Source organism: Geotrypetes seraphini, chromosome 3 (genome assembly GCF_902459505.1).
Source record: "Geotrypetes seraphini chromosome 3, aGeoSer1.1, whole genome shotgun sequence".
Lineage (NCBI taxonomy): Eukaryota > Metazoa > Chordata > Amphibia > Gymnophiona > Dermophiidae > Geotrypetes > Geotrypetes seraphini.
In genome coordinates, this window is record NC_047086.1 from 117,111,159 (window position 1) to 117,135,954 (window position 24,796).

General features: G+C 42.1%; 1 protein-coding gene across 1 annotated transcript in view; it reads right to left on the reverse strand.

Moving 5' to 3' along the window:
• LOC117356545 (cytochrome P450 2K1-like) overlaps window positions 1-24,796 on the reverse strand; it is a 98,202-nt gene that overhangs the window by 58,737 nt on the left and 14,669 nt on the right. The window contains exon 2 of the mRNA XM_033935895.1: window positions 15,026-15,188. Coding sequence (XP_033791786.1) covers window positions 15,026-15,188 — 163 coding nt within the window. The remainder of the gene's footprint in view (window positions 1-15,025; window positions 15,189-24,796) is intronic.

Genomic DNA, 24,796 nt, shown 5'->3' on the forward strand with positions numbered 1-24,796 from the left:
AGGGAGGTTTGTCGGCCGGGCCTGTTGTCGGTCGATCGGGGGACCTGACCAGCTGTGCACATTCTTCGGGGCGGACCGCCCCCTCCCCCCTCTTTCGTTCGCCATTGCCTTCTTCCTACCTGCCCTGCCGCAGCCGCACACAGCCGAACGGAAGTCTTCCTGATGTCAGCGCTGACGTCGGAGGAAGGGAGGGCTTTGCTTAAGCCCTCCCTCCGACGTCAGCGCTGACATCGGGAAGATTTCCGTTCGGCTGTGTGCTGCGACAGGGCAGGTAAGGAGAAGGAGACTACCCTCGCGGCTCGACCAACCCCGCTGCGATCCAACACCGCAGGAACCCCGGACTTCGTTGTGTGAAACGAAGTCCGTTGTACGAATCAAGACATAAAGTTCGTTGTGCGCAGCGTTCGCTGTGCGAGGCGTTCGCTGTGCGAGGCACCACTGTATTTGTTAGCATCACCTTTGACAGATGAAGTTGTTAAGGTTAGTCTTGGGGTAGTTTTGGGCCTATAGGCTATAGGGAAGTTAGGTTAAACTTGGGCTTTGTTACAAAGCTGTCCAGACCATACCTGAACTGAACTATATATATATTTTAAAAAGAATTAACTGTCAGCATTATTGATCCAAGCTGGTATACTGACAAATATTGCAACGTGGAGCTGGATTGTTTATTTTAGTTGAGATCATGGGACAGAAGAATCGTGGTGGAAGGCCATTTAGGTCATGATGATCTGGGACAATCCTGCACACCCAAGAAAGTGGTCAGAGGGCAGGTCTGCTGAGACTCTCCTTTAATGAGCATATCAGAGAATGGGTTGTGTATGCTTAAGCTGACCTGGCCTTTGCATTATAGAACCAATTCCCATAACTTAATCCTTATCAAGCTGGACCAATCATGAATTGCCAAGCTCCATTACTTCCATGTTAGCCTATTAACAACCTATGACAGGACTTACTATTAATGGCTATGAAGGCAAATGCTATATAACAATGGATTTCCTGGACATTAGGAAGAAGAAGGAGAAGGAGACTGTGAGAGAGAACCGGTGATTTCCAGCCCTGCAGAGGGACTGAAAAGATGTCATGGAGAAGGATGCCTTGCCAGGATGGGTGGGGGGGCGACAACAATCTCTTCCTGGACAGAGGTGAGAAATGCTGCTACAGTGAAATTCTGTTTTAAATCAGACTCTTTTAAGAGCAGTTCTAATCTGATAGCAACTAGCAAAGTTCAGGTTCATTCACTAAACAAGGGGTAGGCTAGAATAAATACATGGATGGGCATTTTCGATAGGACATCTAAGTCAAATTTAGATGTTTCAGAAAAAAACATCCAAAAATCCAATACAGAAAAGACCAGATTCTGTATAGGATGCCCGGTCTCAGAAGCCGCCTAAGCGGCTTTTGAGAATCGCACATGGGCATCCTATATAAAATTGTGTCTGTCCGTGACAGACACTTAGCCCACCTAACACCATTATTCTCTAACCGGCGTCTATGTCACAGGCGCTGGTTAGAGAGGCCTAAGGGATCTGGCCAGTCGGAATCTTAGGCCACTCCTAGCCAGAATGCAGAATGCACGGTTTATTCCTTCCTGAGGGGAGATGTGGTTTTTGAGCCTAAGCTGCAGTTGCTGTATGATTAACAAAGGTGATTACAAAGAGAAAAATACAGTGAAAACCTGAAGCGGCTTCAGCTCCTGAGGATGCCTGTGTGGCAAAACGCAAGATTGTTGGGCTGGCTTGAACATTTTGTCAGTTGTTATTCAAGAGAGAACAAGATCTTATCATGAAAGCAGGGAGTTTAATCCATGAAGCACCAGTTTGGCAAGGACATTTTAAATAAAACACTGGACAATGTGGAACTGATTATCCAGGTTTTTGGGGCTACAAGTGCATTTGCCTGGGTTGTCTGTTGAAATAGCTGTTTGTTATAAGTCAGAGGGTGGTATATTTAATATATTTATAATATTTGTGAAAAAAGTACGGTTGATTAATAAATTATTAATGTGTGCATATATGTATTAGTTTTTCTCTTCTTCTAAATTTATGTTATGTGGTTATACATACATATAAAGTATAGCACTTAAAAGGTATAAACAATTGGTGGAACAATGCGGGCAATGAAAGGGTTAATTTTGAGAGTATCTGTTCTGTAAAGACCTGTGCAGTGTTTACAAAGTTTTGATTTCTATCTTGGATTGGGATGCAGGATACGAAACAGAAAAGACAAAACTGAACACGAGGTAGAGAATACAATGTGGTGGTTCAAATTAAAACACAAAAATTCTCAAAATCAGGAAGGAGATTTTGAGAAGGAGGGAAAAAGAGCACATTAAGGCAACCAAAACCCCATCACCTGAGCCAGTTTCGGGGATTCCTGCCAGGATCACTGAGGGAGCAAGGGGGGGGGGGGGTTGTCATTATCAATATGTATATATTATTGTGTTTTATAATTATCATCTCAGTTGCTTCATTTTTACCCCTTTGGTTATTTTTTATTGGATTGCCACAGATCTCCATCATTTTTTCTAGTGTGTCCCAATTTTGATGATATCATCATTGTGTCATTATAATACACAAAATAGCCACTGGAACACGTAACTTTTTTAAGCATTTTTTTAGCATGAATTTTAGAAAATCTTGACTTAGTACAGGAGGGCATGCCTTTCTCTTTCAAAATCAGCCTTCTTTAAAGAGAGGAGTGAGAACACTTTTTCACCAACATCACTTCTCTGTATTGGTTCAATCAATCATTTTGTTAAGGTTGGATTACTGAAATTCAGTGTATTTGGGCCTTTCAAAGTTCAGTCTGCAGAAACTTCAATTAATACAGAACACTGCAGCTAAACTTATTTTCGGTAAGAGTGTATCTCAGAATTCAATTTAAGTGCATTTGTATTGCATTTAAGATCCTATTTGGCATTTTTGCCACTTTGATTCCTTTAGACTGGAATGTTCACAGATCTCATCTTGCCAGATCTCATCTTGCCAGAAGTTCTCAAAAATTAAAACTTACATTTCCCTCTCTCAGTGGTAAAAACAGAACATTTAAGAGATTTAGTCATTCTTTTGCTTTTAAATTAACTGAATTCTGGAATGCTTTACTGCTTACATTAAGAAGTTTAGGTTCTTTTGCTTTATTCTGGAAAGTTCTGAAAACTTTTTCTTTGCTAAACATTTTGGAAATTATTTCAGTCTACTTTTCCTTGTCAAGTTTATATATTATGTATTACATTATTGTTAACCGAGTCGAGCTCCAGATACATGTTAATGGTCGGTATATTGAAAACAATAAAATTTGAAACTTGATGACTCGGTCTATAAAACTAAGTTTTAGTTGTTTTTTTAAATAGTGTTATCATACAGTTTCTGGCTTTTATAAAGCCATTTTAGAGGTTTCTACCTCAGGTCAGTGAGGTAAATGCTCTGACACTCATAGAATTCCTGTGAGCGTCAGAGCATTTATCTCACTGGCCCGTGATAGAAACCTCTACTGCAGCTTTGTAAAAGGAGCCCAATATTTTTTAAGTCTCTTGGGACTTTTAAACATGTATCATTTTTACTTTTCAGTTTAATTTGGTACATGGTGACCTGTTTTTAGGTTACAATACATTTGGAATTAAGAAGAGTTCTTAAAGTAGTTTTGCTGGTGACCCTTGACCCTAGCACAGCTTTCTGTACTTACTGCTGCAGAGTTTTGCTGCAGTTTAAGAAAGAGGTTATTGGGAGCATTTCAAAAAATACTTTGACTATGAGTAATTTGATTTTCCCTGCTATACTGCTTTTTTTTTATTATTATTTTTTAAATGTCAAACTTTTTTGTGCCACTAGCCCCCTCTTCTATTAAACTGCACTAGCAGTTTTTAGCGCAGAGAGCCGCGCTGAATGGTCCACGTTGCTCCCGATGCTCATAGGAACTCTATGAGCGTTGGGAGCAGCGCGGGCCATTCAGTGTGGTTCCCCGTGCTAGAAACTGCTAGTGCAGTTTAATAGAAAAGGCCCTATGTCTTCTAAGCTTGTAATCCATTTTAATATTATGAAACTTTTTTTTAGATTTTGTCACCATTGTTAGTTCTAGAGGGAAGTGAGTGCCTCAATTTCCCTCTAGGTAAGTCATATCTGGATATCTCAGTTTCAAATTTTCTCTTTTTTCTCAACACAATTTAGGGCTCCTTTTATCAAGGACATTTCATCACGCGCTAACCCCCGCGGCACACCAAAAAACTAACGCCTCGTCAATGGAGGCGTTAGTGACTAGCACGGCATGCGGTTGAACGCGCGGTATTCTGCACATTAACTGCCTACCGCAGCTTGATAAAAGGAGCTCTTAGGGCTCCTTTTACAAAGGTGCGCTAACGTTTTTAGTGCACGCACCGGATTAGCGCGCGCTACCCGAAAAACTACTGCCTGCTCAAGAGGAGGCAGTAGCGGCTAGCGCACGTGGCATTTTAGCGTGTGCTATTCCGCACGTTAAGCCTCTAACGCACCTTTGTAAAATGAGCCCTTGGGTTCTACATCATGAATAATTTGTTATATATAGTAACACTAATTAACCCACAATATTATTGTTCATTATACTGTACATATCTGAGGACATTTCTGTTTGCTTCTGTTAGGATACACAGGTGCATGTACATTTTAATTTGCTCTGCATGTTTTCCGTATGTGAATCTATTTCACTTTTTGGTTGTTAAGATAGCTTTTAACATGATTTAAATGTTTAGGATTTGGTAGTTAGTATCAATTATATTTATTTCATTATTTTTATTATGTTATGTATTTGGTTATTCATTTCACTTTTGTTTGTTTAAAAGTTGTCTGCCCCGACACAGCCTAACAAAGATGAAATGTGGCCAAGTTAGGCAATCACTTAATCCTCCATTGCCCTCAGGTACAAAAATACCCCCCCTTTACAAAAGTGTAGCATGGTTTTTGGTGACGGGACAATTGCGCGCCAGACACCAGCGCGCTGACAATCGAGCGCTGACAATGTGGTGCAAGACACAAGCGCGCCACGGGAAAACTTAGTTTTAAAGAGCTTCGACGGGGGGTGTGGGAGGGTTTACTGCGTATTGTTTGCGCTGCCGTTAGGGGTGGGTGGGGGGGTGCAACCCCCCACATTATAGAGAAAATGGAACTTTCTCCCCCAAATCAGAGAAAGTTCATTTTTTTCTATAATGGAGGGTTCCAACCCCCCAAACTCCCCCTCCAACGGCAGCGTGAACACTATGCAGTAAAGTGGGGGGGGGGGGTCCCCACTCACACCCCACTTTGGAGCTCTTTAAAACTAAGTTTTCCTGCAGCGCGCTGAAGTCTTGCGCTGAATTGTCTGCCCTCCATTGTCGGCGCACTGGTGTCTTGTGCGCGACTGACTATGAACCTGGTTTTTAGTGCTAGCCACGGCGGTAACAGCTCTGATGCTAATAAAATTCCTATGAGCGTAGTAGCTGTTACCACCATGGTTTTCACTAAAAAAAGGGGGGGGAGTAAGTACCTGTACTGTATATATGTAAACTGCTTTGAATGTGTAACCACAAAAAGGCAGTATACAAGTGCCATTTCCTTTTTCTAACCTTTTCCTTTTTATCTTTTCTGATCTACATTACATTAGAGATTTCTATTCTGCCAATGCCTTGGGTTCAAGGCGGATTACAAAAGAATTGCTAAAAAGGTATTACATGAAGAAGACGCACACAGAAGGACACCACTCCTAAGGACACCACACACAAGCAAAAGACAGCAGGGTAAGGAAGAGGCAGGCACAGACGAGAACACACACAAGAAAAAAGGTACCAGTACAATAATAGAGAGTACTCCAAAAAGGTGGACAGCAATGGAAGCAGAGGGAATCCAGAGGATGAGCTTCCCAGTGTACTGCACGGACTACCATATGTACAATTACCTCCCCTCGTGGAGGCAGTTGTATATATGCAGTCGGTGTCAGGAGCTGAAAAGCTTGAAGAAGGAAGTTAGTCGAATGAAGTACAGGATTCAGGAATTGGAGGGACTTTACATCACAGAAGACCCATTCAAGACAATTGAAGATCCTTTGAGGGAGAGGCACATCGAGGAACAAGTCAGGGATCTTGAGGAGTTCATTGAGAAGGCCTACAGGAGTGTGGAAGAACAAGAACACGAACATCGTAGGAAGGATGAAGGTATACCCCCATGGAATGGAGGACAAGAGCAAACTGACTCCGAGGAAGAAGAAGCCCATAGAGGAATCCCGCAGGAAGGGGAGGCAAGGTCTTACCGGTGCCTAGAAGAGGGAGCAGTAAAGCACCAAGGACACAGACCTGCGACTGGAGTGAAAACTGAAAAAGGGAAAGTCTGCAATCCTAGTGGGAGACTCAATTCTAAAACAAGTAGATAGCTACATAGCAGGAAGGAGAGAGGATTGGCTAAGAACATAAGAACATAAGAACTGCCATCTCCGGATCAGACCTTCGGTCCATCAAGTCCGGCGATCCGCACACGCGGAGGCCCTGCCAGGTGTACACCTGGCTTAATTTATAGTCCACCATATCCTTATATGCCTCTCTTAAGGAGATATGCATCTAGTTTGCTCTTGAAGCCTAGGACGGTCGATTCCGCAATAATCTCCTCTGGGAGGGCATTCCAGGTGTCAACCACTCTCTGAGTGAAACAGAACTTCCTGACATTAATCCTGAACCTGTCCCCCCTTAGCTTCATTACATGTCCTCTAGTCCGTGTCAAATTGGACAATGTAAATAATCTTCTCTGCTCTATTTTGTCGATTCCTTTCAGTATTTTGAAGGTCTCAATCATATCCCCACACAGTCTCCTTTTCTCAAGGGAGAACAATCCTAGTGTTATAAGTCTGTCCTCGTATTCCAGTTTCTCCATACTCTTCACCAGTTTTGTTGCTCGTCTCTGCACCCTCTCCAGCAGTTTTATATCCTTCTTTAGGTAGGGAGACCAATGTTGGACGCAGTATTCCAAGTGTGGTCTGACCATTGCCCTATAAAGCGGCATTATAACTTTCTCCGATCTACTCGAGATTCCTTTCTTTATCATGCCCAACATTCTATTTGCCTTCTTTGCCGCTGCCGCGCATTGTGCCGACGGCTTCAGGCTCCTATCTATCAGTACACCCAGGTCCTTTTCTTGTTCACTCTTCCCCAGAGTTGCACCTGACATTGTATACTCGTATTCCTTATTCTTATTGCCTAAATGCATTACCTTGCATTTCTCCACATTGAACTTCATCTGCCATTTCTCCGCCCATGTTTCTAACCGACACAAGTCGCTCTGGAGTTTCTCTCTATCCTCCTGCGATCTGATTGCCCGGCATAGTTTTGTATCGTCTGCAAACTTGATGATCTCACTGGATGTTCCTTCCTCCAGGTCATTGATATAAATATTAAAAAGGATCGGCCCAAGTACCGAGCCCTGGGGTACACCACTAGTCACTTTCTCCCAGTCGGAGAACTTCCCATTTATGCCCACTCTCTGCTTTCGGTTTTCCAGCCATTTGCCTATCCATCTTTGTATATCCCCCTCTATGCCATGGCTTTGTAGTTTCCTGAGAAGTCTTTCGTGTGGAACTTTGTCGAACGCTTTCTGGAAGTCCAAGTATATTATGTCCACCGGCTTCCCACTATCAATTTGCTCGTTCACGGTCTCAAAAAATTAGAGTAAATTCGTCAAACATGATTTCCCTTTCCTGAATCCATGTTGACTGGGTTTCATCAAGTCGTGTGCGTCCAAGTGCCGGACTATGCTATCCTTATCAGTGCTTCAACCATCTTGCCGGGGACAGACGTAAGACTCAAAGGTCTATAGTTGCCTGGTTCCCCTCTCGATCCTTTTTTGAAAATTGGGGTGACGTTCGCTATCCTCCAGTCGTCCGGTATCTGTCCAGTTCTGATTGTCAGGTTTGCAAGTTTTTGCAATAACTCTCCGATTTCAGCCTTCAATTCCTTTAAGACTCTCGGGTGAATTCCATCCGGTCCAGGGGATTTGTCACTTTTAAGTTTGTCGATCTGATAGTATATCTGGTCTAAGTCCACTTCAACTGTGGTGAGGCTGTCCTCTATTTCTCCTGTAAACAGTTTCTCCGCTTCAGGTATTGTTGAGGTGTCCTCCTTCGTAAAGACGGACACAAAGAAGGAATTTAGTTTGTCTGCGATTTGTTTATCTTCCTTGATGTACCCTTTTCTTCCCTGGTCGTCCAGGGGTCCCAATGCCTCTTTTGCAGGTTTTTTCCCTTTCACGTATCTAAAGAAGGGCTTGAAGTTTTTGGCCTCCTGGGCTATTTTTTCCTCATATTCCTGTTTTGCATCCCTCACCGCCTTGTGACATTTCTTCTGATCATCTTTATGTTTGTTCCAGGCTTCGGTTGTCTTTATGCATTTCCATTTTTTGAAAGAGTCCTTCTTTTCTTTTATGGCTTCCTTCACCTGTATGGTAAGCCATGCTGGTTCTCTTTTGCTCTTTGTTCTCCGATCTTTGGAAATCCTCGGAATGCAGAGATCTTGTGCTTCTGTGATAGTATTTTTCAGTAGGGACCATTCCTGATCTACTGTTTCAAGTTTGTCCACCATCTTCTCGAGTCGTTTTTCTACCATGGCTCTCATGCGATCGTATTTACCCTTTTTAAAGTTCAAGGTGGTGGTTAAGGTTTTGGCATGTTTCCCTTTCCCGATGTCAAGTTTAAAGTTGATTACATTGTGATCACTCGTTCCCAGTGGAACCATGACTTCCACTTCTGCTATCGGTCCCGTGAGGCCATTTAGGACCAAGTCCAGGGTGGCGTTGCCTCTTGTCGGCTCTTTTACCATTTGTTCCAGGAAGCAATCCCCTAGCACCTCCAGGAACTTGGCCTCCTTGCCGCAGTTGGAGGTTGCTAGTTTCCAGTCTATCCCTGGGAAATTGAAGTCTCCCAATATAATTATATTGCCTGTCTTGCATTCTTGTTTGATTTCCTCCATCATTTCTGAGTCAGTTTCCTCCGCCTGTCCTGGGGGACGATAGTAAAGGCCAATTTTCATATCTGCGCCATATTGACCAGGAATTTTGATCCAGAGTGACTCAAGCTTCTCTTTCATTTCTGTTGTAACCATTTCAACAGAATCTATTTCCTCCTTAACATATAGAGCAATACCTCCACCTTTCTGCCCTACTCGATCTCTTCTATACAGTTTGTATCCCTGTAGTACTGTGTCCCATTTGTTTTCTTCATTCCACCATGTTTCTGTTATGCCAATGATATCCAATATGTCATGTCTTGCTATTGTCTCTAGTTCCCCCATTTTGTTACCTAGACTTCTAGCATTCGTATACATACATCTAAGTTCCCTTCGTGTTACCTTTTTGGACCTTCTACTCTTGGCTGTCCCTGTAGTTTCAATTACGGTATCCTTTACTGCTCCTGTGTTATCACCCTTGTTTGCTGTGTGGTCGTCCCCTCCTGTGTCTGAGTTGTCCCTTCCTGCTTTTTCTCCCTTATTGGCTGTGAGGTCGTCTTCTCTTGTGTAGGAGTAGTTGTCCTTGGCTTCTTCGTCGGGGCATCCTGCTATCCGTGCCATCGACCGGTGGTCGACTGTCGGCTTTCCCCTATCTTTCAGTTTAAAGCCTTCTCGATTGCCTTCTTCATGTTGCCTGCCAAAACTCTTGCTCCTTCCTTGTTGAGGTGTAGTCCGTCCCTTCTGTAGTACTTGCTTTTTCCCCAGAACGCCGTCCAGTTGCGCACGAAGTCGAAGCCTTCTTCTTCGCACCATCGTCTCATCCAGGCGTTGATTACTTGCAATTCCCCTTGTCTCTTTCCATCCGCTCTTGGTACTGGGAAGATTTCAGAGAAGGCCACCTTCACCTCCCTGATCTTCAGTTGTCTTCCGGGTGAACAGAGCTGGCCCTTCAGCTTTTCCCTGTCATACTTCCGCCCACTCACATCATTTGTTCCCACGTGGATAAGCACAACGGTGTCCTCTCCCCCTGCGCCATCTGTGATCCTGGAAATCCTGTTGGTCACATCCTTCACTCTTGCTCCAGACAGACAGGTGATGACTCTGTCCTCTCTTCCTCCTGCAGTGTGGCTGTCCACATGTCGTATAATGGAGTCGCCTATGATGATCCCCATCTTCTTTATTCAGGAGTTCCTTGGGGGGCGTAGGTCCACGTCCTTGGAGTAGGGCCAGTCTTCTTCCTCCAATGATACTCTTGAAATTGTTTCCTGTTCTTTGGGTGGGGCGATGTCTTCCTGTGCTCTCACTATTCCTCCTGGTGTGCGGTTGTCTCCTACCTCGTCTTCGGTTTCTTCTGTGTTTGCATGGGTGTCTTCTCTCCTCACATCGGTTTCCTGAGTACAGTTTTCCAGCCCTGGGATCTCTACGTGGTGCTGATGAGCTTCCTCTATGAACATTTCTAGTTCCTTGACCTCGTCGTTTGGGCTGTACTCCACTAGAATCTTCTCCTGTGCTCGGATTCTGTCTTCGAGTTCCATCACTGTTCCTTCCAATAGTCTTACCTGACATTTCAAGCTATCCATCTCCATGCATCGATTGCAAATATATGCCTGGATCCCCGAAGAGAGGTAGTCATACATATTGCAGCCAATATAGAAGACTGGAAAGCTCACCTTCTGACTTCCTTGGGCTTCCATTTCTTGCTTCCCTTGTGTGTGCTTGTGTCCCTTGCTTGCTGCTTCCTTAGGTTGCTTGCCTTGCTGTCTCTTTTTTGTGTGCTGTCTCCGCTCTACCTCACCTTGATTGTATGTGTGGGTTTGTTCCCTTGGCGTCTGTCTCTTCCTTACCTTCTGTGTTTGTCGCTTCCTTACCGTTCAGTCCTCCTCAGTGTTCTTGATAGTAGATACTCATCCCTTGCAAGGCCCTTCGCAAAGGCGCTCTCGCTAAGGCGAGCGCCTTTACCGCTCGCCTTCGCCGCGCGCCGAACGGCTGGGCGCTGTTGGCTCCACCCCTTTTAAGGGGGAGTTTGGGCTCTGACCTCGCCGACGCGGTGGGGGTGGGCGGAGCTAACTCTCGCCGCTACCCCTAGCTCTGTCTCCTTCCTGCTCTTGCCTTCTGCCTCCTGCCTCGCTTCTGCAAGTCTCCCCTCCTCCTTCTGCCTGCTCCACTGGTTTCAGCTGCTGCTGCTGGTGCTCTCTGATCAGCTAGTGACCTGCCTCCCAGGAGCAAGAACAAAAGACGTCGTTGACAAAATTGAAAGAATCCTAGAAGGAGCAGAGACGGAAGAGACTGCAGTGATGATCCATACTGGGACAAATGATGTCAGCAGGAGAGACTAAAGCAGGAACGCACTGATCGAACAGTTCAAGATTCTGGGAAGGAAGTTGAAGATGAGGACTCAGAAGATAGCGTTTTCAGAGATCCTACCAGTACCGAGGGCAGATGTGAAGAGGCGGACGGAACTACAATCAATAAATGCATGGATGAGGAGATGGTGTGAGGAAGAAGGGTTCCACTTTGTGAGAAACTGGACAACGTTTGGGGCAAGAACAAGCTCTTCAGGAGAGATGGACTACACCTGAGCGCAGCAGGAACTAGACTTCTAGCAAACAATGTCAAGAGAGGAATAGAGCAGGCTTTAAACTAAGAAGAAGGGGAAAGCCGACAGTTAACCAGGTGTCGATGATTCGGAAGAAGGTAGCCCGAGAAGATACCGAGTGGGAAAAATGCTGGGAAGACACAAGGGGCAAGCAACAAGAGTTGACGTAACAAGAGCATGATAAGAAAACCGTAGCACAGGGGGAAGACAAAATGGGCATAAAACAAGAGTTGATAGGACAAGAAGAGGATGATAAGAAGAAAGTAGTACAGGAAAAGAAAATGAAGACAAGAAAATACCAGGACTTAAATTGCATGTATACTAATGCAAGGAGCCTAAGGAACAAAATGGGAGAATTAGAGGTCATGGCCAAAAAAGAGAACCTAGACATCATTGGGATCTCAGAAACATGGTGGAATGAAGAAAACAAGTGGGACATAGTACTGCCGGGGTACAAACTCTATCGCAAGGAAAGGTCAGATCAGAAAAGAGGAGGAATAGCTCTATACATAAAGGATAACATACACTCAACCAGAGTGGACACAGCGGCTGACCAACAAATTGGAATCACCATGGGTAAAAATACCAGGAAGGGAAGGGAATCACAGCGACAACTTTTAATTTCAAGAAAGGAAACTACGAAGCACTGAGAGTAATGGTAAGAAAGAAACTAAGGAACAGCTCAAAGAAATCACAGACTGTGGAGCAAGCCTAGTCTTTATTCAAGGACATGGTGAACGAAGCGCAAAACCTGTATATCCCCAGATTTAGAAAAGGATGCAAAAAGAACCGAACAAAAGACCCAGCATGGATAACTAAAGAAGTGAAGAAAGCGATAGGAGATAAGAAAAAAATCATTCGGGATGTGGAAAAAGGTCAAAACTGGGGAAAACTGAAAAGAGCACAGGAAGCATCAAAAAGAATGTCACTGCGTGGTTAGAAGAGCGAAAGAATACGAAGAGAGGCTAGCCAGGGAAGCACAAAATTTCACACCGTTCTTCAGATATGTAAAGCAGCCGGTAAGGGAGGAGGTAGGACTGCTGGATGAAGGAGATAGGAAGGGAGTGGTAAAGGAAGAAAAAGATAGATTAAACATGTTCTTTTTGTCAGAATTTACAAGAGAGGACACATCCAATGTGCCGGAACCTAAAAAAATTTTCAAAGGAGATCAGGTAGAAAAATTAACATCCATGGAGGTAAGCCTCGAAGATGTACTCAAGCAGATAGATAGATTAAAAACTGACAAATCACCAGGCCCGGATGGAATCCACCCTAGGGTATTGAAAGAACAAAAGGAGGAAATAGCGGAATTACTACAGCAGGTTTGTAATCTATCTCTGAAAACAGGTGTGATCCCGGAGGATTGGAAGATAGAAAATGTTATGCCCATCTTTAAAAAAGGATCAAGAGGTGGCCCGGGGAACTACAGACCAGTAAGTCTGACTTCGGTCCCAGGGAAGATGGCGGAAGCGCTGATAAAAGACAGCATCGATGAGCATCTAGAAAGAAATAAACTGATGAAAACAAGCCAACATGGCTTTTGCAAGGGAAGATCTTGCCTAATGAACTTATTGCACTTCTTCGAAGGAATTAACAAACAAATGGACAAAGGGGACCCCATAGACATAGTATACTTGAATTTCCAAAAAGCCTTAGACAAGGTACCCCATGAATGCCTACTACAGAAACTGAAGAACCATGGGATGGAAGGAGATGTACATAGATGGATCAAAAATTGGTTGGTGGGTAGGAAACAAAGGGTAGGATTTGAGGGCCACTACTCGGACTGGAGAAAGGTCACGACTGGTGTTCTGCGGGGGTCGGTGCTCGGTCCACTTTTGTTTAATGTATTTATTAATGACCTAGAAATAGGGACGAAGTGCGAAGTTATAAAATTCGCAATTGACACAAAACTTTTTAGTGGGGTTAGGACTAAAGAGGACTGTGAAGATTTAGAAAGGGACCTGAACAAACTGGGAGAGTGGGCGAATAAATGGCAGATGAACTTTAATGTAGAGAAATGTAAAGTCTTGCATGTAGGAAACAGAAACCTGATGTACAGCTATACGATGGGAGGGCTGGTAATGGGTGAAAGTAGTCTAGAGAAAGATTTAGGGGTGCTGGTGGACAAAACAATGAAGCCGTCGGCACAGTGCGCAACAGCCTTTAAGAAGGCGAACAGGATGCTAGGTATTATCAAGAAAGGTATTACAACCAGAGCGAAAGAAGTTATCCTTCCGCTGTATTGGGCGATGGTGCACCCGCATCTGGAGTACTGTGTCCAGTATTGGTCGCCGTACCTTAAGAAGGATATGGCGATACTCGAGAGGGTCAAAAAAAGAGCGACAAAATTGATAAAAGGTATGGAAAACCTTTCATACACTGAAAGATTGGAGAAACTGGGGCTCTTTTCCCTGGAGAAGCGAAGACTTAGAGGGGACATGATAGAGACTTACAAGATCATGAAAGGCATAGAGAAAGTGGAGAGGGACAGGTTCTTCAAACTTTCGAAAACTACAAGAACGAGAGGGCATTTGGAAAAATTAAAAGGGGACAGATTCAGAACCGATGCTAGGAAGTTCTTCTTCACCCAACGGGTGGTGGACACCTGGAACGCGCTTCCAGAGGGAGTGATAGGACAGGGTACGGTATTGGAGTTCAAGAAAGGATTAGATGTTTTCCAGAAGGAAAAGGGGATTGAAGGGTATAGATAGAGGATTACTATACTGGTCCTGGACCTGATGGGCTGCTGCGTGGGTGGACTGCTGGGTGTGATGGACCTCTGGTCTGATCCGGCAGATGCACTACTTATGTTCTTATCTAATCTAATCTTGGGTTTATATACCGCATCATCTCCGCAGATGGAGCTCGACACGGTTTACATGGTTAGGGAAGGAACGGAACTCCAGTGGAATTATATAAGTATGAGAGAAGAGAGGTTGGTGTGAGAGTGCCAGGAGCGGGACGGGGTTACGTTCTGGAGAAGAGCCAGGTCTTCAGATGCTTACGGAATGGTAGAAGGGGGCTCAAATTGCGGAGAGGGGAAGGGAGACTGTTCCAGAGCTGAGTGATTCTGAAAGGGAGGGAAGAGCCAAGTTTACCAACAAGGGAGATGCCTTTTAAGATATAAGATATAAGATATCTGGTAATTTCTTGAGGAGATGAGGAGTAGATGAGGTTGCTTTGGGTAATCCGGAAGGTATTGGAGAGTGATATTGTGATTTGGTAAGGAGCTAGTGGTATTAAGTCGTTTGCAGGAATGTCTTGAAGAGTAGAGGCTTTATTTCTTTTCTAATAAATTATTTGCAGCTTCTTTCTTCTGTATCATGGTATGCTGTTTTTCTGCATTGCTTCAGCTTTTGTCATTCCTGCTAAAATGGCTCTATTCACATACTTTCTTGTGATCTAAAACGAAAGCTGCTTGGTCTGTACTAAAAATGTCTACCGCACTTAATAAAAAGGAGGGGGGGATTAATTAAATAATATTTAAAAAAATGAATTACCATATCCTTTTGACGTATCTTCAAATGATGGAACTCTGGCTCTTTCTTCAAATTCTTCAGCATGGTTCACAAGAGCTTCCTTCACCGTTTCATATCCTGACAGTACGACCATCTTCTTCATACCCAGTTGAATGCTGAACACAGAGCCATATTTCTCAGACAACTTAAATGCAGAATACAGCAAAGATTAATTTTGAAAGGGCAACCTTTCGCTCAGTGGTATCAAAACATTAATAATTTCAAATTATAAACCATAAATTTGAAAACTTTTACATGAAATTTAAATTTTTTTTTTTTGCAGTATACACACTACTGTTTTTTTTTTTTTTTTTTTTTTTACTAAACTGCGGTAAGCGGTAGCATGTGATTATCACAGGTTAAAACCACTACGGGATGTGCTTTGTTCTGCTGCAGTAAATGGACACTTTTGCACGTGTACAAAATAGAGAAAAAAATTGTATTTTTCTGCAGCAACGGGATGTGCCTGGGAGGTGGAAACTGGGCATGACAGCGCTAATCAATTAGGGCATTAGGCATTGCCGCACACAAATTGATTAGCTTGGTTAGTATGGGGGCCTTTACCACTTACAAAATAGTCGTGCTAAGTTTTTTTAATAGACGTGGTAATGGCAAAATTGGTGTAATTGTGAGTATGTGAAATTAGCAGTTGGCCATTAATTTGGAATATGGCAAAACTAGCCATTTTCCGTCCTTGGAAAAAGTGGCCTTAGTGTGCAGGGAAGACCCACAACAGGGGCACACTAAAGGCTCCTTTTACAAAGGTGCGCTAGCGGTTTTAGCGCATGCATCGTATTAGCTAGCCGAAAATCTACCACCTGCTCAAATGTAGGTGGTGCAACAAACAAATCACTCTAGATAATATTTATAAATGAGCTGTATAGATGGTGTAAGTAGATATGCAAACAAGATTTGATATGCTCAGAATCATGGAGGTGGTAGCTGGGGAAACCCCAACATTGCCACCTCACCGCCCAATCATCGCATATGAAACGATAAACAACAACTTTATATTGTAATTTTATAAAAGATGCCAAAAAGGCTAAAGATCTTAAATGGTGTACGTCAAATCGTTTAAAAGAATTTGTTTGATGCAACATATTCTTTTTATCACTCTTCTGTTGATTTGTTGCAAGTTTACTCATTCCTATACAAAAGTAGGTGGTAGCAGCTAGCGCAAGGGGCAATTTAGCAGCGCTATTCCGTGTGTTAAGGCCCTAGTGAACCTTCGTAAAAGGAGCCCTAAGGCCACTGTTTCCTGCAGTTTAGTGTAAGGACCCCATTATGTCTTAAGGGAGCAAAGTAAAATTAGAGATTCCAAATATCCTTATACAACCGGCGGAAGATAAACTGAAGTAAATTCTGATCCAAGGTAAGTAAAAAAGAAAAAGAAACGAAGAAAATGGAGGACTTGCATAAGCCAACATCTTCACACTACCCAAACCTATCGAGAATTAATTCTGAGATGGATTTTTAATTGAAAAACTTTTCATCAGAACACAGGAATGCAACTACAGTTCTATAAAATTTACAGTAACGTTCATTTATAATGACTAAGGTACTCCTAGGTAGCCTTACTGAAAAGAGAAGCAGCTGGTAATTTAGCAGTAGGTGTGTTTGCTTAGAATCCCATTAAAAAAGGCAAACCAGAACAAATTACTTCTCATTATGACAGGAGTTGCTATGCAACTTATTACGAAAAATTGAAAATCTTGGGATAACTTAAATTACAGTTTGTGGTGGGAAACCTTATGCCAAATATATAAATTCCCACACTAAATATAGGCTGTTGTCTTAAATCTTGGAACTAAACCAATAGCTTCTGTAACTTTTCCAAGAATATAATTCTTCCAATGTACATACTTAAGTTTAGAAAAAATTAAAAAAGTTTCAAAAAAAGGTTTATATTGACAAAACCAGTAAGGACCAGTGAGGAGAAATACACCTGTGAAGCTCCCCGTTTCAAAAAATGAAAATAACGGTTGGAAGAGGGTGTTTCTGAGGTCCAAAAGAAGGAAAAAAGTGTATTAATATATGAATGTCTGAAATGAAATATTAGTAATTGGAAGAATTATATTCTTGGAAAAGTTACAGAAAATATATAAATTCAGCATATGAATTTGTTACAATTGGGACATCATAGTAAATTTTAGGAGATTTGGGGACCATTAACAAATTTTTGTAAGAATTAATTATTAGGTTTCATTATTATATAGTTTCATTGATTCATATTAAGTATTATTATTATTTCCCTTTGATTCATGAAAAGAATGCTGTGCACATCCAGGTGGGAAGGCTGGGGTGGTGGTGTTAAGTACAGTAGTACCTTGGTTTGTGAGCATAATTCATTCCAGAAACATGCTCGTAATCCAAAGCGCTCATATATCAAAGCAACTTTCCCCATAGGAGATAATGGAAACTCAGTTGATTTGTTCCACTTTGTTTCTCACTCTTGCTTTAATGACGTATCCTGGGTACATCCAATTTTACCCCCCAGCTTAGAATTATACTCAGTTCCAGTAAAACGAAACAGGGAGCATCCCTGTTGGGACTTTTTTAATATGACTGTTACTTTGTTGAACTAAGACAGGACAATAAAGCGGCGTGAGAGCAGCGCAGATCACGTCGTTTACGTACTTTATTAGCCATTCTCTCGCGCACTGTTTCAGTCCTGCATTCCCTCTCCTTCAGAGCAGGATCCATCCCCTACCAGCAGCTGGGGAACAACAAGCCGGCCACAGTCAGTCTTCTTCCCGGCTCGAAGGTACAGTAGGTCGGTCCGGCACCCCCTTCCCCGATCCCTGAGCTGATTTGAGAGCCACTTTCAACCCGCGTTGGGTGAGACGCTTGGGATTGGCTTTCCTCGCTGCTGGCTTCTCTTGGGTTGGGCGCGTGCGGGGCTTGGTTCAATGGGATTGGCTGTTGCTCGCTGCTGGCTTTTCTTGCGTTGGGCAAGCACGGGCTTGGTTCAATGGGATTGGCTGTTGCTCGCTGCTGGCTTCTCTTGGGTTGGGTGCACACGGGGCTTTGTTTAATGGTGTGGTGGAAGAGCAGAAAAGGCCTCACTTCAGCTCTGAGCACGTCGCCGAGATCATGGGGCGGCAGGGTTGGAAAATCAACTTAAGCTGCAGGTAAATTTTGCTCGTTTTGCAAGACAGTACTCGGTTTGCGAGTTACAAATTGCTGGAGTGTTTTGCTTCTCTTGCAAAACATTCGCAAACCGAGGTGTGACTGTACTTATATATCATTTGATTGTTTGGAGTGCTATCTATTATATTATTTGCTTGATAACCTGATGCACTATTTATTGGATTTAAAAATGAACAAAGAATTAAAAAAAAAAAAAAAAATCCTATTGTCACTACCTAATAGGATTTTACCTCTTGTCTGACCTCTGTGATAGGCAGACTAAGATTTGACCAGCTGCACTTGTGAGAATGGCATCAGACTGTGTTTTAGGAGGAAACTATTCACTATAAAACCATGCCTCACTGTTGAAACTCATTCTTGGGTTGTTTTTTTGTTTCTCCCCATTTTCTGACCTTAGTCACAAGAGAAGATCCTTTATGCCTAAGCTTTAACTTTATTATCCAGATATTATAAAGACTAGTGCTGTGCTCCCCGAGCCAATATAGAAAAGGAGAAGACATGAGTATCCACGTGATCTAGGGGCAACACTGAAGCACTTGCCCTAGTGGATGGCAGAGGAAATGAAGACCATTACCCTCTTAGAGATTGGTCTGTTACAGCAACATGACCTGGGTTTCAACCTAGCTACTAGTGATCGAGGAACAACTTAAGGTTTAAGGAAATACATCACTTACAACATCTATAGGTTTCCTAAGGATCAAAAAAGTAAGTACCAGACCCAAAGTACATAGAACCTTACCCTGAGCTTTATGGCAGCCAGTTTCTGAACTATAAGTGGAACCTCTAATGAACAGTCCTGCACTGCTACCCTCAGTAGCGGGCATCGAAGCTTAAAGGAACTGTGCAACACTATCCATGGTAGTTGACATTTGGCTTAAAGGAACTATGTTGGCCACCTGCTAACTTAATAGTGGCAACTGAAAGTTAAAGAAAAAGTTCTTTGTCAAAGAACGAAGTGGGAGTTAACAGCTTTGGAGATTTTGGCCTAGATTCTATAAATGGCGTCCTGATTGTAGGCGGTGGTAGGCATCCTACTGCTGTCTCACCAGCCAATCGGGACGTACATTTTTTTTAAAAAAAGCTCCCGAGGCAGGCCGCCTTCATTGGAGGTGCCTCCGGGAGCCTAGGGAGGCACACAAGCCCACCTAAGCTTGCCTAAGGCTAGGTGTGAGCATGGTTTTGCCTGGAAGTAGACTCCTGTTGGAACCTCCCTGTAGATCATGGCAGAAGGGATGCCCAATCCCTCCTGCTGGAACCCCCCACCTCCTACCAGCGATTATTCCAGGGTTTTTTTTTTTTTATAAAAGCAGCCCTCTCTTGTGGATTACAAAAAAGTGAGCCAACATATTATAATATGTGCCAAATCTAAAAGGTAAGTAGCAATTAAAGCTGCATGATGACACATCTTATCATAGCTAAAAGAACATTATGAAACTACCAGAGAAAATAAAGTAATTAACCAAATATCAGAGCTAAAAGTTAAAAAGCTGAAACACCGGTTAAATAACTTTCTATAATGGACAGTATCTGAATTGAAAAAGGGTGGATAGCAATAAAAAATACATTATAATACATCGTTGCAACACGGTAAAAACCAGAACATGCCCAACAAAATGCAAGACAATAAGCAAAATGGTGGGGCTAACATCTGTGGATAAAGAGTTGTTCTAACACGAAAGGGGTTTGTCTTGTTGCACCTGCAAAAAAGGCACGGGAGCAGAGGTTAAAACTGTTAACTAAAAAACAGCTAAAGCAATATATATATATATATATATATTTTTTTTTTTTAAACAACCTTTCTCTAGTGAAATGCAGAAAAACATTTTTAAAAATGACATTATAATATGTGCCTAAATAGGAATGGTTAGAGGCAATAATCTAATCTAATCTGAATATCTGTATCGCACTTATCACATGGAACACAATTGTGCGATGATGGTTCCCTTCAAATCAATTCATGGCCCTTGCTTTTAGCGTATGACCTGAATGAAGGTGTACTAAGCACATTGCACAAAGCACTATTTAATGCAACATGTGTTTTAAGTAAATATTTTATTTTGTTTCTGGGTATATACAATAGTTCTAGCATTGATATAGAATATAAATATAACTTCACATGCTGACATGCTTATTGAACCCCTGATAGCCAAATTTTGTGGAAGTAACCCCTACTCACTAAACATCAATACTCAAATGCTTCATCCTCATTGCCTTGGGGATTTTTATCCAATTTTGGTATGGCTTTAGCCCTCTCTTATTGGCCCTCGCTGAAAAGATTCATAGTAGAGGAAATGCTACTGCAAATCCAGCACTAATAAAACAACACAGCATGATCAAAGTAATAGACATGGTCAGAGTAATAATCATGTAAATTCATGCTGTGTTAAAATTGTACAGTAACTCCAAAAATGGTACTGCCAAGGATACTAAATAGAAACCACAAAACGCAGTAAAAGGTCTAATGAATTCACAGAACGACCTGCACCATCCTTCTTGCCTTCCAACTTTCTGGGCCACGCCTGCAAGCTAAGTTACTTTTTTCTATCTAGGAATTGGCTGGGGAACTCCCAGAGCGTCCTGCTCTGTCTTTTTGAGCACAATTTTGCCGTGATTTTTGTCACATAATTAGTTGTTTACTGTTTGTGATTATTTTGGGCACACCGGAGGGGTCCAGTGATGGTGTGCAGGTGGAGGTTATTGTACCTTCACTAGTGTGTGTAAAGCGCTGGAGAAATTCTCCTTTTGCTTATTCTTCACACTGAGGATCCTCTCCTTCACTTGTTATTATAATACTTAATATATATTATATTGACTTTTGAATTATATTTGGTGCTTTAGACGGTGCAGGTTGTTCTGTGAGTTCATTAGACCTTTTATTGCGTTATGTGGTTTCTATTTAGTGTTAAAATTGTGGCAGTAATTTGCGGCTCATTATGTTGAAATAATTTTCCTCAAAAACAAACAACAAAGGAGACCAGATAGTGCTCAATCCTATTTATTAAACAGATTCGACACAATCGTGTTTCGGCCCAAGAGGGCCTGCCTCAGGAGTATAAGAAATAAGTTATGTAATACAATTAAAGAAATGAAAAAAATAAAAATATGTATACAATTATGTCAAGAAACCTCCACTTAAACATCACACATATGTGGATGAATACATGGCATGCAAAGGTGCATGAATACATGGCATGCAAAGGTGCATAAATACATAAATTCAAAATTACATGAATATTTTGAAAAAAACTGTATGTTAAAATTGTGTCAATTTATCAAAAACATACATAAATTTCATTGAGAAATTCTTAGCACACAAATAAACAGATACATACATAACATCTATATACTTTAATAAAAATAACATATTAAAGACAAGAAAACCATTAAATTATACTTTTGTTTCAAAAACTTTTCAAAAGCATTAAAACAGAAAAGAAAAATACCTTGGTGTCGAATAATAAAACCTATGGCGTATCAATCCAAAATATCCAAGTATCGCCAATAAGAACATTGAAAAAACTTAAAAAGAGAAAAACAAGAAAAAGAAAAGAAGGAATTTGTGTTTACAATGCAACTGAAACTAAGGGCTCCTTTTATCGAGCCGCGCTAGCGGTTTAACGCACGTAATAGCGCGCATTATACCACTGGCCGCGCTAGCCGCTAACGCCTGCCTTGAGCAGGCAGTAGTTTTTTGGCCAGCACGGGGGTTAGCGCATGATTAAAAGTCACGCGTGCTAACCCCGCTAGCGCGGCTTGATAAAAGGAGCCCTAAAATCATCATCATGTAGTATAAAGTGCATTCTGTCTAAGTTCATGAAAAAAGTATTTAAATTAAATGATTAAGAGATGACATACGCTGAACCACAATTCCTACAACAAAAAAAAAATTATAATAGTCATTAGTATAGGTCAATAGAATAAACATTAATATGGGGAAATGATCATCAAATGAACTAAGGGCTCATTTTACTAAGTTGTGCTAGCAGTTTTGCATTGAGCTGGCGTTAGTTCTTGGTGCACAGTGTGTGGGTTAGAACGCGCTAATCAGTAGCGTGCGCTAAAAACGCTAGCGTACCTTAGTAAAAGGAGCCCTAAGTGAATCACACCTTGAGAAATGGTATTATATGAATTGCATGAATGAATTTCATATTAAAGTATGCAAGTCGACTGCTGTGATCTCACATGTAAAAATAATTAGTGAGAATTGAGAAACATAAAATATAAATGCATTTCAATCCTTTAAAAAAAAAACGATTAAAATACAAAATTAGGCATTGTTAAGTATGATCTGCAGATGCCAAAAGATAAAACCATATTTATCTATAGTGTGTATTATATATAAACTTCTATTTAAACATGCAGATTAATATGAAGTTAATAGCAAGCTGAACATACCGTAGCATGACAAAATGCAAATGATAGGAAGAATGCAAAAAAAAAAGGATATTGATTACAAGAGAACTTATTACATCTAAATAAAATACTGACATGTGCAGAAGTCAAAATATATGCTGTCTGGGTAATGCCGATAGACTGCAAAATGATGAATGTCAAAACTTAAATGTAATAACACTGGAATTTGCACTACACTCAGATTGTTCACAATAAAATACATTAACTCAGACATAGTGGCAAAAATGGGCTGCAGCTTTATTGTCATTAAGAACAAACCTTCATAAAATCAACTTATTCACATTTTCAAAAAACAGTGTAGCTTATTCTCAAAATTCTGGAGCTACTTGGTGTCAAACTAGCTCCTCTTCCAAAATTCTCCCCCATTCCCCACTTCCCTTACAGCAAGACTCGCGGTGCCGCAGAGTCCAGCCGCCACCCATGGCGGTATCGCACATTAGCTGTTACAAAGTTTAGTCACCAAATCTGTTGCAAAGCCACACTGATCCAAAATTATTTCCCCAACATATAATTTTTTCTGCAACAAAACTGTGACCAACCCCACCCCCACCCCACCCCCAAAACAAAAACCTTCCAAATAGAGAACCCACAAAATAGGGAAGGGAAGGGCGGGACAATTTTCTCACCAACCCTAACCTTCCTTCACTCCCTCCAAACCCCTAATTCTCCCCTGCCCACCAATTCTCCTCAGAAAAATCCTCCAATCCCAGAGCCCCATTCCCTAGCCAATCCTCACTCACTCTCCTTCCTACCCTTCCCTTTTTTTTCCACTCCTCCCCTCCCCTAACTTGCCTAACAACCCACTACCCATTCTCCTATCTACCTGCTAATATCTAATTAACCCTTTCCCCCAACCCAATCTTCGCAGGCTCATCCAGCGTTATAAGCCCGCAGATTAATCTGCAAGCCACTTAACACTGGAATTCACACCACGCTCAGAATGTTCACAATAAAATACACTAACTCAGACATAGTGGCAAAAATGGGCCGCAGCTTTATTGTCATTAAGAACAAACCTTCATAAAATCAACTTATTCACATTTTCAAAAAACAGTGTAGCTTATTCTCAAAATTCTGGAGCTACTCTGTGTCGAACTAGCTCCTCTTCCAAAATTCTCCCCCATTCCACACTTCCCTTACAGCAAGACTCGCGGTGCCGCAGAGTCCAGCCGCCACCCATGGCGGTATTGCACATGAACTGTTACAAAATTTAGTCACCAAATCTGTTGCATAGCCTCACTGATCCAAAATTGTTTCCCCAACGTATAATTTTTCCGCCACGTGCGGAGACAACTTAGCTAGTCACCGCACCCCCCTCCAAAAGCTGCGGCCCTGGGGGCCCGCATAACAGGCCTCCAACAAATCCTGCACTGAACTCAAAAAAATATCAAGCCCAATATCAGACAAATGTACCTCATCTGCCCTATATAACCCAGGGCAGTCAACAGTGAACAAATCATGGCATAAAACTAAACCTCCCATCATGCCCAGAAACCTAGAAACTTCAGAATTAACACGTTTGCGTAGATGCTCAATACCTTCAACCTTACAAGCATCTCGCCAGACCAACCGGGGAATGATGCAAGACCATACAAAATGAGTGCCTGGAAAATAAAACGAGACAGACAACAAATCTTGCTTCATTCTCCGAATAAGGTCCACTCCTTTAGTATAACATAAATCATTACCCCCAACATGGAAAACAATCACTTGAGGTGAAGAAAAATGTCAAGCTTGCAGTAAAGTTGAAAGAAACTGTTCCCACAGCATGCCTCTCAAGCCCAGCCATCTGATGCGGACTCCTAAATGCACCAATCCAAGGTTCGGTCCCCAACGAGACTCCCGTAACTTTTTACTAACTGACTTCCGACCTGAAACCATCTGCCCAGCCCCAGAATATATTGTTCATTATCATTAAAAGTTCACCTCTGGCTATGTTGCTAATGCCAGAAAAGAACTTCAATTGATGGACGTTCCTGAGGCTCTTTGTGCAGTAAGTTTTCCCATGCTCTTCTGCTGTTATAGGATGCAAACACTGCTGAATGACTTAGGCTCTAACTTCACCTCATCTACCCAGAGGCATTAGTCCCAAAAGCTGGTACAAGCATTCTTAGCTTCACTCTAAGCAGTTGTACCACCTCTTTGCATGGGTACAAGAAGCTAACTGGCGGAGGAAAGCAAAAAGGGGCA